This window comes from Magallana gigas, chromosome 6 (assembly GCF_963853765.1).
Source record: "Magallana gigas chromosome 6, xbMagGiga1.1, whole genome shotgun sequence".
NCBI lineage: Eukaryota > Metazoa > Mollusca > Bivalvia > Ostreida > Ostreidae > Magallana > Magallana gigas.
The window spans coordinates 17930737-17948690 of NC_088858.1; the positions used below are offsets into that span (position 1 = coordinate 17930737).

The 17954-nt window shown below is 33.3% G+C and overlaps 1 protein-coding gene across 1 annotated transcript; it reads left to right on the plus strand.

Annotated features, from left to right (window-relative positions):
• The first annotated feature begins 47 nt into the window (after positions 1 to 47).
• LOC105324543 (menin) lies at positions 48 to 13082 on the plus strand. Its single transcript, XM_011423650.4, has 6 exons — positions 48 to 494; positions 1367 to 1519; positions 3372 to 3556; positions 3720 to 3760; positions 3932 to 4156; positions 7939 to 13082. Exons 1-6 carry the CDS (start codon positions 80 to 82, stop codon positions 9059 to 9061), a joined length of 2142 nt encoding a protein of 713 aa, XP_011421952.2. The 5' UTR covers positions 48 to 79; the 3' UTR covers positions 9062 to 13082.
• Positions 13083 to 17954: the final 4872 nt, after the last annotated feature.

Genomic DNA, 17954 nt, shown 5'->3' on the forward strand with positions numbered 1-17954 from the left:
TAGATTTATATTTTCATGGATATTAACCATGTCTATTGTATTAGCATTTTCTTTAGAGAGTAAGAATTTAGCATTAAAGATGGCGGGATTCCGCGATAGAGAAAAACAATTTTTCCCACTTCAAAATATTCAAGACGTTGTAAAATTGTTTCGGGACCAGTTGACATGTGGCGAGGAGCCTAATTTATCACTGCTGTCAATAGTTCTTGGAGTAATTGAAAACATTTTGACTGTCAATAGGGCAATACCAACAGAAGTGGATAATTCGGCAAATCTGGAACCAATATTCCCGGTTGTTGAACTACATACCATTGAAGCCCTTTATTCAAAGTTTGAGTCCCATATCAAACGATCTGTTGATTTGACAAAGTTCCCAGGTCCTCATGCTACAAGGGAGCTCGTGAAGCATGTATCTGATGTTATATGGGGTTCGCTTACACGAAGTTTTTACAAGGACAAGGCTCATTTACAATCGTTGTACAGTTTTCTTACGGGTAAACTACTTTATAAAGAATTCTACGCATAATTGGAATTAGTATACCTTAACTGTATATGTTCAGTGTATCATTGCAATAATTTTGATGAGTTGTCATTTGTTTAGAGTCCTAAAAACTTTATTCTTAAGTGGGCATTCGGTGTAGCCAATACGGTAGCGTCACACTTTGGTCGATATATCTGACTAGGCTAATTATCATATTACAAGCAGATGTGTTGGTATCGATTTTTTATTTTTAATTTTACCTCTGACATCGGTGAATAATATTTTCCTTTATGAACTCAATTTTCATTTCACTGCATAATTTTAAATAGATTAATGAATTGGCAATGAATTTGAGTTATCTTTCTTTAATCATACAGGTTTACAACTTCAATTAACAATATATTTAAACTTCACTGTTTCTAAACTATAAGTGTAACAATGTAACTACCTTGCTATGAATAATTGATTTCACAAAAGGAGACAGGTGTGAAGGATTATTTTTAAACATTAAAGTTTTGTTTTAAACAATGAACATCTATAAAAAATAAATGGAGTTTTTCAAGTAAGTGAATTTGAATGACCCATTTCACCTAATACTCTGCTTAAGTAAAAACACATCTTTCTACTTTTTCATATTGATACTACTTTAAGAGTATATACATGTAGAATTGGAGAAATGTAAGAGAATATTTTTTTGCCAAAAAAATAAATCTGCAATGTTTTGTATTGATCAGGTATTGCAATAAACGAGCAGTGATGGTTTGCTTCTCTGATTAGTCATGTACAGCTGGTTATTGCGAGGGATAATTTCATACTATGTGTATAACAGCTCTACTATTTTTAAAGATAAACCTGAATTGCTCATTTGTTGTGTTTTCTAAACAGGTAACAAGTTGGACTGTTTTGGGGTTGCCTTTGGAGTAGTGGCAGCTTTCCAGGTCCTGGGATATAAAGATGTGCATCTGGCGCTCTCAGAGGACCATGCATGGGTTGTGTTTGGAGAGAATCTTGCTGAAACTGCAGAAGTAACATGGCATGGTATGACATTGCACTATTCAGTCCTAGTCCATTTAGTGAATTGTATTCTGACATGTCATGTTAGTGTTCTTGATTTTCTATAATTGGAACCATTTAAAACTCCCTTTGAAAAAAGGTAACTTATTTCCAAATGAATGTATTAGTTTTTTTCAAGCATCCCTCCTTCTCAAAGATAAGAACATTTACTGTGAACTTATTTATACATACAGCTGTGTATTCTTTTTAGTATTTTTGGTAGAAAGTAGCTGCTTAATAAGGTCAAGATCTAGTAAATGATTCCTGAGTGCATTTTTGGTGCTAAAACCATTAAGATGTCATAGTTGATTTATTAAATCTTTTTCCCGTACTTTATGGCTGTGAAGGAATTATGTAGAAAATGAAACAGTTTCTTGACATTTTGAATTAAATAAATCATGGGGAAAATAATCCTGATATCTGTATTCAATTTAATATTATTTAAATGGGCTGGTCAAGAGCTTGTTTAATGCCGATTTTAGAGAGACTGTAGGCATTCTAGATAGATTTCCATAGTTATAAAAGGACAAAACTCTGGGATTGTTTTACTTATTTTCTTTGTATTACATAGAAATTGACTGTTAAAAACATGTATTTTCATTGTGTTTACTAAAACTTTAAGCCCCAATACACCCTATTAAACAAAGCTATTGTTATGAAGTATACCATGAATTTCATAAGGCCTAACAAAAAAAATAGTTTGTTTCCGCTTTCATGCTGAAAAAAAGTAGGTCGCTCGGAATTTTTTTTTATTGAAAATTTTTTTCAAATATTTTTTTTCCTTTAATATTGCAGTATCCATACATGCCGGTTAGATACTGACACTGCTGAATGGTATAAAATGAGAAATACTTTTAATATCATTCCTGACTATTAAGCTGGTCTTAAGAAAACACAAAAATGATATTATATATCAGATACTTCCTCTGCCAACGATGAGAGCATTATTAAAATCTACAACACATGGAAACATACAGCCATTTATAAACGAAACGTTTGAGTTACACTGATTTGAGAAGAGTAACTGCTTCAAGCGTTTTTGTGACCAAAATTTTGAGTAATTTTTTCCAAATCGGATAAAAACGAAAATAAACGATTTTCCATCAAAAATCCTTTTAAAAAGTTTTGAGTCGGGGGGTAACAGCTAGGGTCGGTCGGGAAAGCAGAAACAAACAACTTTTTTTCTTAGGCCTAAACCTGTAGGCATCTTTCATTTACAAGATCTTGACCTTATTCAAGTTGTTTGCTTTGCTAAATGACATGCATTGCATTTATGTGTAAGAAAAGGTGTATTGAGAAATATGCTAATTCATATTCATGCTAACTTGTTGGAAAACCAATTTCTGCCTATTATTGTACAAGCCAAATATAATATATTTATAGTATTTGGATATACAATAACTCAATTTGCTGCTGATGTATTTGTGTGTAATATAAAGAAACCCAGAAATTAAGTTTAACAAACACCAGAAAACCAAAAATACAGAATGTCGGGTAATTTTTGTGATAATCTCATTTTGCAGCCTCTTTTAAATCGCAAATAATTAAATTTGCAGAAATTTTATCCTATATCATTTTCTATAAGAAAGTTTTCAAATCGCAAAAAATGACTGACGTAAATTTAAAATGCTACAGATTTCCCCCATTTTTGCAAATTTTGTGACATGCAAAAAAAACCCAGATATACAGTATGCTAAGTTTAATTGTACACTGTATAACGTTTTCCCCGATTTTTGTAATTTTAAAATCCACGATCCTAGTACCAACAGATGGTGTTTGAGTGCTGTGATATAAGATGGTTTGGTTTTCTAAATCAACAAATGGTGTATCATTGAAGGGAAGGGAAATGAAGACAAACGAGGTCAGCCTATAACAGCAGGGACGACGGAAAAAAGCTGGCTCTACCTGAATGGCTACCCTGTCATCTGCACCAGAGAAATGGAGGTGTCTTCCATTGTGAGTGGGATCAATCTAGCTATCACAACAACAATGGACAGTGTTGAGCTTGGCTCACTTCAACAGGTATACAACTTACGGTAACTCCTCTCATTGTAGGCTAATTTGCTTAAGAGATTTGCTGTCATTCTTGATTACTTGGCATTTGTATTCTCTCACAAATCCTTCATCACTCACCAAAAATTGATGTTGCAGATTTTGAAATTGAATTTTTTTTGGTATATTGCAGGAACTTTTGTGGTTGCTGTATGATATGGGGCATTTGAAAAAGTAAGTTAACTTAGTTAACTTCTTGTATTTATAGCCCACTTTACAATGTTGACTATTATTCATGAGCTGAATTCATTATTCAAAATTGATTTTTAAGCATACAGTTGGCTAGGTTCATATCAGTCATATTATAGAGTTGGAAGTACAGTGTAATGTGAATATTAATTGTAGGTATCCAATGGCACTGGGTAACCTTGGAGATTTAGAAGAGATAACTCCATCCGAAAATCGCAAGAAGCCCATTGAGTTGTTTCAGGAGGCCATTGCCAGTAGTCAGGAGTATTATAATAATCAACATGTCTATCCCTACACGTACTTGGGAGGATATCTGTACCGCAAACAGGACTACAATGGGGCACTGCAGGCCTGGGCAGATGCTGCTTCCGTAATTAAAAAGTAAGGATATATTTTTTTATTCTTAAGTCATTATGGTTGTTGTATTTATATCTGTATCTTTGATCAGAATTTATGTATTGTAAGATTTTTCTATGTTGTTGTTTGTGTCATATACATGTATTTATTTGGCTTTGGTTTTTGCAAATACCAGTAAATGAACTTGAGCTTGGTATTTACACACATTTATATGCTAAGCAACCTGTATACATGATATACCGTATAACGGGTATTTTTTACATGCTGCTAATTTTTACTAATTTTTACGAGTTTTATAAATCCGTAAAAAATAAACGTGTAAATTTTCACAGAAGTAAAAAAAACATCGCACGTAAATTTCTACATCGTACGTATGAGAGTAATGTTCATGACCTTCAGGTCAGTCCCTGATGGCTGTACATGTAGGTATATTTGAGCGTTTTTGGTCACGTGGTGATAACAGTTCAGATCTTTCATTCAGTCTTAAGTATTTTTTAAAACTACGTATAATGTCACGATAGTAGCTAGATGTCTTTTTTGGTTGAGAGCGAAAGAAAGAGAGACAGAGAAAAAAAAATTGAAATGGAGTTGTCTTTCTTTTTTTCTTTTTTCCTCGGTAAATCGAACTGAGACGAGCAAATGTTGTACATCAATGATGATTAGGGATGGGACGATCCACCGATGCATCGCGGTATATATTTTGACGATATTTGGATCGATACATTTACCATTAATACAACGATACCTTACCGAACTTTTTTTATTTTTCAAAAATATCCGAGCTTCATATATCGCGCGCCTAATATGAAAGTACAAAGATGGTGGAAAACCTCGTAAAGTTGTCAAAACTGTTAGGAAGCTAAATATGGAGTGTGGAAAACTTTTGGAGTACTTGTTTATGAAAAACTAGTGTACACGAGACTAAAGTAAATTGTAAATTGTGCAACGCTCATTATGAATATAACAAAATAACTTTGGACATGCGGTAATACATCGGCAGGTTGAATAAATTTTAAACTTTTATTCATGTTTTCATTTAATTGCAATGTATCGTGATATGTATCGTATCGCATCTCATGTATCGTGATATATACCGAATCGGCTCAGTACAGTATCGTCCCAGCCCTAATGATGATACCCAGATAAATTGGGTTAAGTAAAATTAAGTGTTTATCACATATGAAATAAAGTTAAATGTATAAAGTAAGGATGTCGACGAGTACCCGGTTAACCGGGTACTCGATCGAACGTCCGAGTATTGAATACTAAAATCGGTACTCAGTTACTCGGATGATATTTTTATGGCTTACGGCCATCTAGTTGCCGGATAATCTTTACGGCAAAGAGTTCAGTTATCTTAACATGCGCGACAAAAAATAGTTCTATTCGAATGTTGCAAAGTTAACTGTTTGTTGTTCATAATAAATATCTTTAAGCAAGATTATACTTTCCATATGTTATTATCACTTATTTTATTGTAACCAATATTGACTTTATTTAAATAAACTCGAAATATAACGCGAATGAATATTAACTGCAGTGTTTTCCCTAGGCCGTTTTTGCATAGAGGTATAGGCCCCCGCCATGCATCACACAGTGTCGCCATGCTTTCCGCTATGCATACTTACATGTATTATAAGCAAACAATCTTTTCTTAATTATTTCAGATCCTAACAGTGATAAGTAAATGTAAAGTTGTCGTTATTTCGTTCAATCTTCATAAAAACGTTTGCACCCGCAGAGAGCGTCGCTAACTTCGATCGACATCGATCTCAGCAAGGGGGAAAGTGTTTAACGGTTAAAGAACTGAACTTATGATTGAGGTATATTGAAACTGGGAGTATAAATCGGTAATAAATGCATAAATAGAGGGGCAATTACTACTTGTTTTAATATAATGTGCCTTCTTCGACACCTCCGCCATTATCGAATGTTGGGGATTTTCCAAGATCTAAAAATAGCACAATGTTCCCTCAATGGTGTTACCTTGGTTGTGCTATGATTGAAGTGTTTATTTGTCGTAAAAATATTGGAAACTTGAGACCAAATGTACTCAAATAAGAAAACAATATACAGTTAAGCTTGATTGCAAGTCATATACGGAAGCGATGTCACATTACTATAACATAGAGACATCGTATAGTATGCCTCTGAAAATGACTGTGTATACATGTCATGTGAAGAGAGACTGACTGCAAATTTTAGCTATAGTGCAGTAATTAATTTTAATTAAATTTGGTGTCAAAACAAGTTTGCTGTAATTGCATAGTTCTGCCTGTTTCTCCCCCCCCCCCCCCCCCCTCCAAAGAGTTTATCTCTGTACAAAGGGAAAAAAATAAAACAGAAGGTGTTAGAACTGCCTTGTGAATCAATATTCTTTTAAATTAAAGCTTGTGAAGGTCAGCCTCTTAAAAAAGTAGAGAAAAATCCAGAAAAATATGAACAATTATACATTTATGAAATACAAATAAAATGGAATAATACTTGTTGGTGTAGATTTCATGAGAATTCATTAATTATAGTACATAACATGCAGTACATTTCATCATTTGGTTATATTATTTTTACGCGCAGTGATTTCGCGCTGGCTGTGGCGCTGTTACGTCGCACCGTGCACCAACTCTCGCGCAAGTTCATAGTGCGTAGGAATACAAGGTATACTGATATTTGAGAGCATGTTGGTTTTAAGTGTTTTTGTGTCCTATATAAAGTTGAATGAATTTACAGTTAATGTACTTCAGTCGTTGGATAAAAGAAAGAAACAAATTGTCTCATATTGGAGTTTGAGTCTGACATCATCATTATTATTTTATGCAGTCTATGATTTTCCTAAAAGCAATGGTGGTTTCAACCAATTGATAAAAGAGGCATCTAGATTTCAATCCTGTCTGTTTCGGTCACTAAGGTTCGACCAATCAACAAATGGGGCATGTTGATATCGGTCCTGTTAGTTTCTATAGATCTATGAATTACATGTAGCTAGTTACTTTCTATAGAGCTATAAATAAACTAAAGTTTCCATAAGAAATAGAGGGAATCATACTCGATCCATGTAAATATAGTCATATCAAACCCGTAAGCCATTATGGCCCTTCAGGCCTTTGATTTAATATTTCTAAGTTTATTTAATAATGCATTAAAACATCGGTTTTAAAACTTAAAATGTCCATTGCACTTGTACATAGAGTAATTAGGATTTCCTACGCCTCTAATATGCTAAATGACCGTTATCGCCTGTGGTAGTGTTTATATAGTAATTATCGTGACCAAGCACCTGTTACCTAGCTTTTCTCACCTTTGGCTGTCTTCTACCCTTATTTTTGGCTTACTTTAATGATTTGTTTTCACTGAACATCGTCTTTTATATAGCTTATTATATAAATTAGATAGCACACAGTAGAGAAATTGAACAGACCTAAAATGCCGGGTACTCGATCGGAAAAACGTCCGAGAAACCGAGTACTAAAAATTGACCAATTTGACATCCCTAGTATAAACACAATCATAAATATTAGAAATCGTTAACAGAAAAACGATTTTCTGATTTGTATGTGTGTTAAATGTAACAAAGTCACGGTAAATTTTCCCCCCTTTTACCACAGATGATTTAAATTTTTACGGACATGTCGAATTCGTAAAAGAATAACGCGTAAAAATTCAAATCACCCTATTTTATGACAAATTCGTAAAAAATTACAGCAGTAAAAATTACCCGTTATACGGTATATACACAACCTCTTTACAACTACATGTCATTTTCAGATTTGCATTTAGATACCGTTTACATTTTTCCTGATTTGTTTTAGGTACAATTACAACAGAGAGGATGAGGAAATCTACAAGGAGTTTCTTGAGATAGCCAATGATCTTATTCCGTCCATGATGAAACATGTGGCGGGTGAGAATGCAGCCAGAATTCATCACACCTCTCTTCTGTACAACCCAGAGAGCTATGCCAACTTCCTTCGGTTTTACGATGGCATTTGTGAATGGGAGGAGGATAGCCCAACCCCCGTGTTACACATTACTTGGGCCAAACAGCTGGTATTTTCAATCTCGAAGTTCGACATCAGTGTAAGAATAGGAGTGGATCTGAAAGGAGAGAACGGAGATGGAGATGAAAGCGAGGACAGCGAAGATGACGAGAATAGCAGTGGTGAGACTAAAGACAAAAATCAGAATGTGAAGGAGGAGAGTTCTAGGAACAAGACAGATGGAGAAGATGGGGAGCAAAATACAACCAAAGCAAGAGGTAGGGTTGGAAGACAAAAGAAGAGGTCAGTTTCAACCAAGACATCAGCAGTGAATGGTAACTCAGAGGAGGAAAAAATAAAGAGTGCGATTGAAGAACTTGAAAGCAAAGTTGGAGGGGAGGAGAGTGAGAAGGAGGATATCAACCCAAATATCCCAGATTTAGCTAAGGCTTGTAGCGAGTCCATTCTGAATCCCGAGTTTCTATTGGGGGCTGGTGAGCCCTTCACTACAGCGACCACCACAACTTCAGTTACAACATCAAACGCAGAGGCGTCTTTGGATGAGTTTCTGAGCAGCAAGTCCAATGGATCTCCCTTCATGGGAATGACTGTAGACTCCATGTTAAAAGCAGAGAGTCCGTCTGACATGGTGAATTTCAGAAAAAGGCCCCCGTCCACTTTTTCCCACACGCCATCCCCTCTTCTTGACAACAGAGAGGGGCAGTCAGAAACAATCATTCCAAGCCCTACCCCCAACGAACCTGGACCCCCAGTTATTCTGTGTTTGCATAGCCAAAAAATGAAAGGGTTGAAAAAGATCTTTGCCTCATCCAAGTTGAATGCTAGTGCTATTAAATTACAGTTGACTGCTCAATCGCAGGTTCACTTTAAACACAGTAAAAGGAGCACCGATTCAGATTTCTCAACTCACAGGAAACGGTCACGTCGAGAGTAATTAACTGAGGGCATCTGTCTCTATCATGAAGTAGTTCATATTTTTTCTCCATTTTTTATACTGTCAATTTTGACCTCTTCTGTAATGTAAGCAGTTTGTCTTTCAGCTGATTCGATCAAAGTAATGTTTACTGTTCATCATATCTGTTTGATCATTTTTCATGGATTCCACATTTGTAAATATCAAAATTCAGTCATATCTTTCTAGCTTTCATTGTCATTTTTACGTTCATTTTCAGTATACAAGTAGACCAAACCATGTTTAATACATTTGCATTTTATTAACGATGTTCAAGAGTTGCAATATTTTGGTTTGCATTTTAGTGGCACAGTTGATTTATTTTTATGAGACTGATCAGTATTAGTAATTTTTTTGGAAGCGTGACATGTTGTCTACTAGTAGAACTCGCTTACATCATAAATCGACTTTGCAGATTTTGCAAGAAAAATCATCAGGCTGATGAAAATTGTTTAGTGTTCCAGTAGCTTTCCCTCTGATACGTTTTTGTGGCATAGTGAATAAGAAGCATGTAAAATGTAAAATTGAGAGATGATATTTCCAACTTGGACATCACAGACTAGTTTTACAGAAGATTGGATGTTAGATGGTTAAAAGCTAGATTCTAGTAGAGAGTATGCCAAGTCTGATGCATTTCTTTTTGTTTTAACATATTCATTAGGGCATTCTATTAAGTTTGTTAAAATGTAAATATTGATGTATTTAGTTTAGGAGTTTCCTTGCTTTTGACATCTCTGATAATATGTAGAATGTCAGATGATAGAATGTAAATACATATGTAATTTAAATTAAAAATTCTTGGTGCCATTAAGAATGCTGCAATGAAGTGCTAACTTTTTACTGGTCTGAAATAATTCTCTCGTTCATTTCTATGTACCAGATATGTTAAATTTCTTTATTCTATTAAGGAATTGTGCAATGTAATAATATATTGCATAATTTTCAATATGAAAAGAAATTCTGTAAATATTTCTCAGTTTCTTTCATTGTTGAAAAAAAATGTTTTGGAATGAATTTTTACTGATTGAGAATTGTCTATTTTAAGATGTTTTTCCGATGATTATTTTTTTAAGAATGTACATATGGTTGGTTTTTTTTTACTAAAATGTTTGTTAATGACTTTTGTTATCGTCCATGTGCTCTCTCTTTCTCTCTCCCTCTTCTGCTCTCTGAATCTGAAGCAGTTTTATTTTTATGCAACTCAAATGAATTAGGGGGTTAAGAAAACCAAAAGTTTTCTCGCTTAGTATCATTCTTCATCAGTTTTAAGTCAGAAGTTATATTTTGGGAATAGATTAGGCATAGGTACACAGTAAATACTAAAATATATGAAAAACTGGCTTTCAAGTTTGGCATTATGATTAGTTACTTAGTTAGAACTGGAAACAAATAGTTCATCCCCTTCAATTTTGATGTAACTTCAGGTGTTGTAAATGCATTAGGAAGTGTGGGGTACAAGTAGGAAGTAATGTCTGCAAATATTTGTTTTCCAATCTTCCAATGTATCTTTTAACTTTAATTTTTTTCGGGGGATATTACATTGAACTTTTTATCCAAACTCATTTGTTTACTCTTCTTATGTCAAAATTGAGTCCTACAAAGGGGAAGCTTAAGTTTATACCTTGGATAATTTATAGAGGTACATAATTGAATTTTTCAGCTAGGTGCTTTTTATGCTTAATCTGAGGTATATTCACAGCTTGTCCAAAGAGAATTATCACAAAAAATGGCTTTGATGTTGCTTTTACAGTGATTAATTCAGAAATTGCAATTGTAATGAGAAGAAGGGAGAGGTTACAATCCAAACTAAGTGTGACATTTGTTTTTCTAGGTATAATAAATGGAATATGGATGTAGACAAATACATGTACTGGAAGATGGATAGTTCTGAAAACTTTTTTCTTAAAAAGTCTGGAGTGACATACTTATGTTATCATTTCACAGAAACCATCTTAAATTTTTTCAAGACCAAGTTGTATTTATGAATGGTTTTATTGATTAATTTATTTAATCTCATGTAGTTGCTAATATTTGTAGACAAGCTTTCATTGCCTTAAAAAGTAAATCGTGGAAGCTCTAGATTACAATGTAAACATGAGTTCCATTTTGAAAGTACATGTACTTGAAGGTAATAAACCTATTGGTTGAGAAAAAAGATATAAAGAATCTTGTCTACAGAATTAGATTTGAATTAGATTTGTTTCATGTTATTCACCGTCCCCTGTTATGAATCTTTCTGATGCAATCCTGTTAAATTTGTTTTTATTGCTTGTAATGGTACTACTACAATGATCAGTATAACATTATCTTTCCCATGTGAAATCTTGAATGAGATGTCAACCATCGTGCATAAATATTTTTACATGTGCTCTTTAACTTTCAATGCTCATTTCTAAAAAAAGAAGTATGTCATCCATATATATGTGTTCAAAATTCAGGGCGCCCTTTATACTATTTTTTTGTTATTAAGTACTGATAAATTTAGCAACATGTTCACTATAGTCTGTCCCAGGTTACTGTTTTTATCTCATTTTGACGAATTTTACAGAGAATACACATATCTGTCAGAGAAATACAATTGAAATCAATATAAGGGGGTAAATCCAAGATTTCTTCATTAATAGACACTTCATTTCTTTTTACCTGGAGAAATTAACAAGAAGGCAAGCAAATTTCTTAAAGAGATTTATAATGTTAAAATGTTTATATTTTTTCTCTATTTGGAAATTAATGCTTAAGACACCTTGTACAATTTTTCGAAGTTATCATGAGGGTACTTTAATGTCTGTTGCAATGCAAAATCCCTGTAGACTTTCTATTTTTGGTTTTCTATCGAGACCTGAAGTAGAGGGGGCGTTTCAAAACAGAAAACCTGGACTTTTTTCATTCTAGTGGATGGACGTAGTTTAGGCACAAAGGTAGTTATGATTATTAAAATATTAAGCAAAAGGTGTTAGAAACAGAAACTTCGGACAGAGTGTGATATATATCTGCATTCAACTTTTTTTCCACAATATTTGTAAATAAAACATTATTTCTTCACACAATACATATTTAATGGGGAAAGGCACAAGTGTATGGTTTAGATATGTACATGCTCTCTGTTAGGTTCCTTGCTGTTCATCAAAGCAGTGAATGCAGGCAGCTATGCTATCTCTGTTGATTTTTCAATTGTCAAAGTTATATTGTATCAGTCTTAAAATGAACTAATGTGTTGTATGCTTTTGTCCATAATCTGTGAACTGTTTTTTCTTTGGTATTTTTGCGTTATGTTTAAAAAAAAAGGACTTGTCAATTGTTTTTTGGGTATACTTGTTTTCATTGTTAAAATGTACACACACCCAACCATACTTGGCTTCAATAGAGTAGCCCTCCATGACTTATCTGACGTTCTCTGGAGGGGGCTATGTTATTGCAGGTAATCCACACCCACAGACAAACACTTTGATATTTCGATTGAGATGTATATTTTTTTGATTTCTGAAAAAGGATACATTAATTATAGTATGCTTCAATCTGAGATTTTATTTTTAAAATGCAATGTAATTGTATTACCATAAATGGTATTGTAACAATCTACAGAGAGCTCACTTAATTCAAAAGAAAAAATTTTGAAATTTTTCATCTGAAATTGAACATAAGTATAGGCTTTAGAGACACAGGTTTACTTGACAGCTGTCCAAGTTTTTTAAGGAGTAAGTTCTTGTGTAACCCATATGTAAGCCTATTGTATTTTGTTTATTTATTTCTTTTTGTTGGTTTTTGCCGTGTATTTTGTGCTATGAGTCTAATTTCTTCCTTTCATCACCTCCTCTAAATGCCGCTTTGTTGTTGGAGTTGGGAGTAGATTGTAGCAGTTTGCGGACTTTTTGTTGTTGAGATTCTTTGCCAGCACTGTTCCTTTGTTGTTGTGTAGAATGTAGGTTACACTCTGATGTAACTTAGCATCATTGATGTGATGTCGTGTCATTCTGTTATCAATAAATTTTTAAAGTGAAAAGAAGCTAGCTGTTTGGTGATTTTTATACCCCCCACAAAGTTTGGGGGTATTTAGGAATCACCTTGTCCGTCTGTCTGTGCAAAATTTGTGTTCGGTCCATATCTTTCTTATGGAGAAATATTGGAAGTTCTTGCTTAACACAAAGATTGCTTATGACCTAAGAGTGTGTCATGACCTTGATCCAAGGTCATTTGGTCAAGGTCACTATCAGTAAAAAGCAAAATTTGTGTCTGGTCCATATATTTCTTATGGAGAAACATTGGAAGTTCCTACTTCATACAAAGATTGCTTCTGACTTAAGGGTTTGTCTTGACCTTGAACCAAGGTCATTCGGGCAAGGTCAAAGTCACTGGCAGAAAACGTGCAAAATTCGTGTCCAGCCCACATCTCTCTTATGAAGAAACATTGGAAGTTCCTACTTCACACAAAGACTGCTTATGACCTAAGGGTAAGTCTTAACCTTGAACCAAGGTCATTTGAGCAAGGTCAAGGTCACTGGCAGAAAAAGTGCAAAATTCATGTCCAGCCCATATCTTTCTTATGGAGAAAACATTGGAAATTCTTACTTCACACAAAGATTGCTTGTGACCTTAGGGTGTGTCATGACCTTGACCCAAGGTCATTTGGGCAAGGTCACTGGCAGAAAAGTGCAAAATTCATATCCGGTCCATATCTTTCTTATAGACAAATATTGGAAGTTCTTAATTCACATAAAGATTGCTTATGACCTGAGGGTTTGTCATGACCTTGAACCAAGGTCAATTGAGGATTTTCTTTCATTTTACCATCTTGATGATGGCAGACAACATGGCAGCATCGAATGTGAAAATTGGCGGCTACCTATTGATTGACCAATCAGCGCGTGCATAGCTTATCATTGAAATAAAAGTAGAAACAAACACTGAACAGCATACGGAAAATTCTTCAATCTTCATGATTTAACATCAAGCGGTTTAGATACTCAAATCTAAGTTGATTGATATTTGAACATAGGAAAAAAGAATATAGCATAACAAAAGAACAGACAGGTTGGTGTTTACGTAATACCTGGGGTCTGGAGGGGGGGGGATCATTTTGCCTTTTATGTATTGAAACCATCGTCAGAAACCCATGGTCAGTCTCGCTTTGTAAGAGAAGCGAGACCGACCGTGGGTTTTCTAACGATGTATTGATCTTATATATTTGTAATAATAGAAATTTTAATTTTAATTTTTTCTCTATACAAAATTATAAAAGCATTTTCATTATAATTGACAGTCTTTATTTAAGTTGTGATGAATGTGTAAGATTGCATGTCTTATTTCTGGTAAAGCTTTGGCAAGCTCAGAAAGTAAACAAAACAGAGAAAAAAGAAGAAAAGTTTGTGGTATACTTCTGACAAATTTTGAGGAGTTTGCCAAAAGTTTGCCACTACTGGCGAAGAAGCTGCAAACATAATTGGGTGTTTGGTAAACTTCTGGCATAATAAAAGAGGATTACCAGAAGTTTGCTACTACTGGCAAAGATCGGCAAACAAGTTCTAAAGTTTTCTGGTAAACTAATCAATTTGCTGCAAATTTGCCGCAAACAATTCATTTTGGTAAGGGTAACTGTTTCAAAAGAAGAGTTGGCAGCTAGAACTGGACAACATTGAAATGGTGACCATCTGAATGGGTCCACTAAAAAAAGGATGTAAAAATGAAAAGTGTTTAAAGCTTGTTCTTTACCTAAAGATACTACTTGAGATTATTATGAATTAGTATAATTTAGTATAAAACATATCCTGTATTCAATAGGCAATTTATATGGTAGTAGTATAAGGCAGATAAAAAAAAAGAGATATATAAAACACAGGGTCTTTACAATGGTTTTACAAATTGGTCTGAAAGTGAATGACCCTGACCTTTTTACATGGAAACGATTCAAGTCATTTCAAAGTCACTGTGTAATGCTTATGTTCAGGCAGTCTTATGGTAAGGTTTAAGCTAGATTTAGTCAAAGGGAGAGAAATTATCAAGGTCTAAAACTGAATGTATGACATCATTCTCAGACAGAAAAACTTGGTTCAAGGTCACTGCACACCATTTACTCATAAGCATTATTTATGTGAAGTATGAGCGAGATAGAATCAAGGGTAAAGAAAATATGGTCTGGACAAGAATTTTTAAAGAGTTCTGATGACCTTGACCTCTGCCCTAGAAACTTTGGTCAATGTACAACCTTCATTCAAGGGAGGGTCAAGGGGAGATAATAGAAGGTCAAAATAAGAATATTATATACAGGTTTGCTTTGACCTTAACCTTTGACCATGAAACTTGATTCAAAGTTTCTGTACAACCTTTCACATGAAAACACTGTGTTGTTGAAATCAGAGTCAGATCATGTTAAGGGGAGAGAAAATATGCTTTTGACAATTAATGATTATACCGGATAAACAAACCAATGGACACACAGATAGATCTGCCACACAGTGGACCTCTGACTAATTAGCCAATTGTGTAATATTCTTTGGTCTTAACAATGCAAAGCTAAACATATCAGATTAATTATTAACGTGAACTGTTAGCGTAATTATGATTTGCAATAAATGCTGTAAAGGAGATGACTACCGGTACATGCACTTCTACCTCTTGGAAAGCATTCATCGTTACCCTTTGCTAGCAGATAATTTAAATCGGACTTGTGATCTTTTAATTGAATTGAAACAATGACCAGCTTATTTTTTAAACAATTCATAAAATGCATTGGAATTGTTGCCTCCAAGAAGCATATATAACAATTCAGGAAAACATCTTCGGTTTATATATTTATGCATGATATATTGAAAAATATATTTGTTAAAAATCATCTGTTTTAATTTGCTTTTAATCTAAACCTCTTCAATAATGTACTCAACAACACCTAGAAATTCCTTTTATATAGTATTTACATTAAGAATGTATTTCAGTGAAAAGAGAGATCAAAGTCCAAGTGTGCTTGATACAAACTACTGGTGATAAATATGTAATACATGTACAATATAGCACAGAAAATTGTGAGTTCAAGTCAAAGGTCAGGCCTATATTACATGACTCAACACCATGGTTTGCTTTCACAGAGAACATCAACGTACTGTATACTTAGGATTATATTTAATGTGAACAATTAATTTTATTGTGTGTTTGCAACACATAGCTCCAAAAGGGACTGAGATTATGTACTTTTTAAATGTTATAAAGTTTACAATATAGTACGAGTCCCCAATCTACTATTCATTTTGCAATTCTATCTATACAGGGATACATATTTGTTAAGCAACATATCTCTACATATTAGAGGTATTTCAGAGAGATATCTCAATCTCCCGATATCTTTACCACTGAGATATCTATAAGTATTTATTTTATAAAAATATTTCTCATAACAAAATAAAGTATTTTCCAATATTTTTCTTTCAGTTCAGAGATATCTTTTTACTTTCTAAATATCTCATTTGGAGTCATACATGTACAGTTGAACTTCGATATCTCAAATACTGATATCTTGAATACAATGGATATGTCGAAGTGATTTGTAAGTCCTTACATTATTATTAAGGATTTTACCCTCAATACCTCGAATATTAGGAAGTTTTTAGACAGTCGAATCTAGTTTGAGATATTGAAGTTTGACTGTATCTCCAAAACAGAAATGATATAAAATAGTAAAATATCTTGTCAAATTATGAGCATCTGATAGATATCAAAGTTTCATAGTGGAGTATTTAGATAATTAATTAAATGTATATGCGAGAGAAAAAAAATCATTAGTTTCTTTCACGGTTTATTGTAACTTTGATGTTTTATTGCACATGTCAGTACATAAGATTTGATTAAATTAAGAACAGCATGTAGCAATGGTAATAAAGTCATACAGTAAAAACAGACAGACAAAACATACTGTAAAATCATCAGAATTTCTTAAGTATTATCCAATGCAATTTTTCATAAGTTAAAAACAAATTAAACTGAAAATTTGTCTTTATAAATATATACATTAACCAAATTTTGAAGGCTTTTTTGGATTTCTATGTTTGAATGGTCTAAATGGTGTTGCACATCGATATAATCAATAGCTTTATAAAATATTTTCAAATGTGCTAAAAGATAAAATTGAACTTTTGACACAAAAATATACTTCAAACAAAAATTGACAAAATAAACATAGTGAAAAAACTATGGTACTATACACTGGTGACTTCCCTTTTTAAAGGCTGTAATCTTTGAAAATGGCACATCCACAAGTTGAAACACACACATAAAATCATATAAAATAAACAAAAACATAATGTGATTATCTGGCAATGACAGACTAGTGGTACATATACATGTACATAGCAAACTTTTGTGATTGGATCACAGAATGCCTAGTACAAGCACCTCAACATTTACTATTACCCGTTTTTAAGGTTTAATGTGCCAAGCACAACAAAACACAAGTTCCCAACATTGAAAGACTAAGGGAATATTAATACTGAACAGATAGAAAAGAGAAAATTTAAAGATGATAAGAAATGAATCAATTTTAATTTAGAATAAGATATTAAATATTTTACATTATTACACAACTATTTCATATCTTTATACCCCTTCCTTTTTTTGTATCATAAAATAAATTAAAATTGAGAAAAAATTATTTAAGATAGCCAGAGACATAAACTAATCAGCAAAAATACTAATTCATGCAATACGAAAGATATAACTACCAGTATTAATTATTGTTTACATTTTTTGGTCCATTTTGAAGAACTTTCATTAACTGAATATTAACTCTAATTCACATGACAAATAAAGCTTTACTATGTAAAAAGTCCACACATGCATGTTTTACACTCAATTATTGGAATATACTTCATTCAAACAAGAAATAAAAAAGCAA

Bases quoted from the DNA above. Each gene is read 5' to 3' on its own strand.
- LOC105324543 (XM_011423650.4), top strand. From the start codon at position 80: ATGGCGGGATTCCGCGATAGAGAAAAACAATTTTTCCCACTTCAAAAT. The intron at 3,557-3,719 runs GTATACAACTTA...GGTATATTGCAG, and splicing joins AGCTTGGCTCACTTCAACAG to GAACTTTTGTGGTTGCTGTA. The intron at 3,761-3,931 runs GTAAGTTAACTT...TATTAATTGTAG, and splicing joins GATATGGGGCATTTGAAAAA to GTATCCAATGGCACTGGGTA.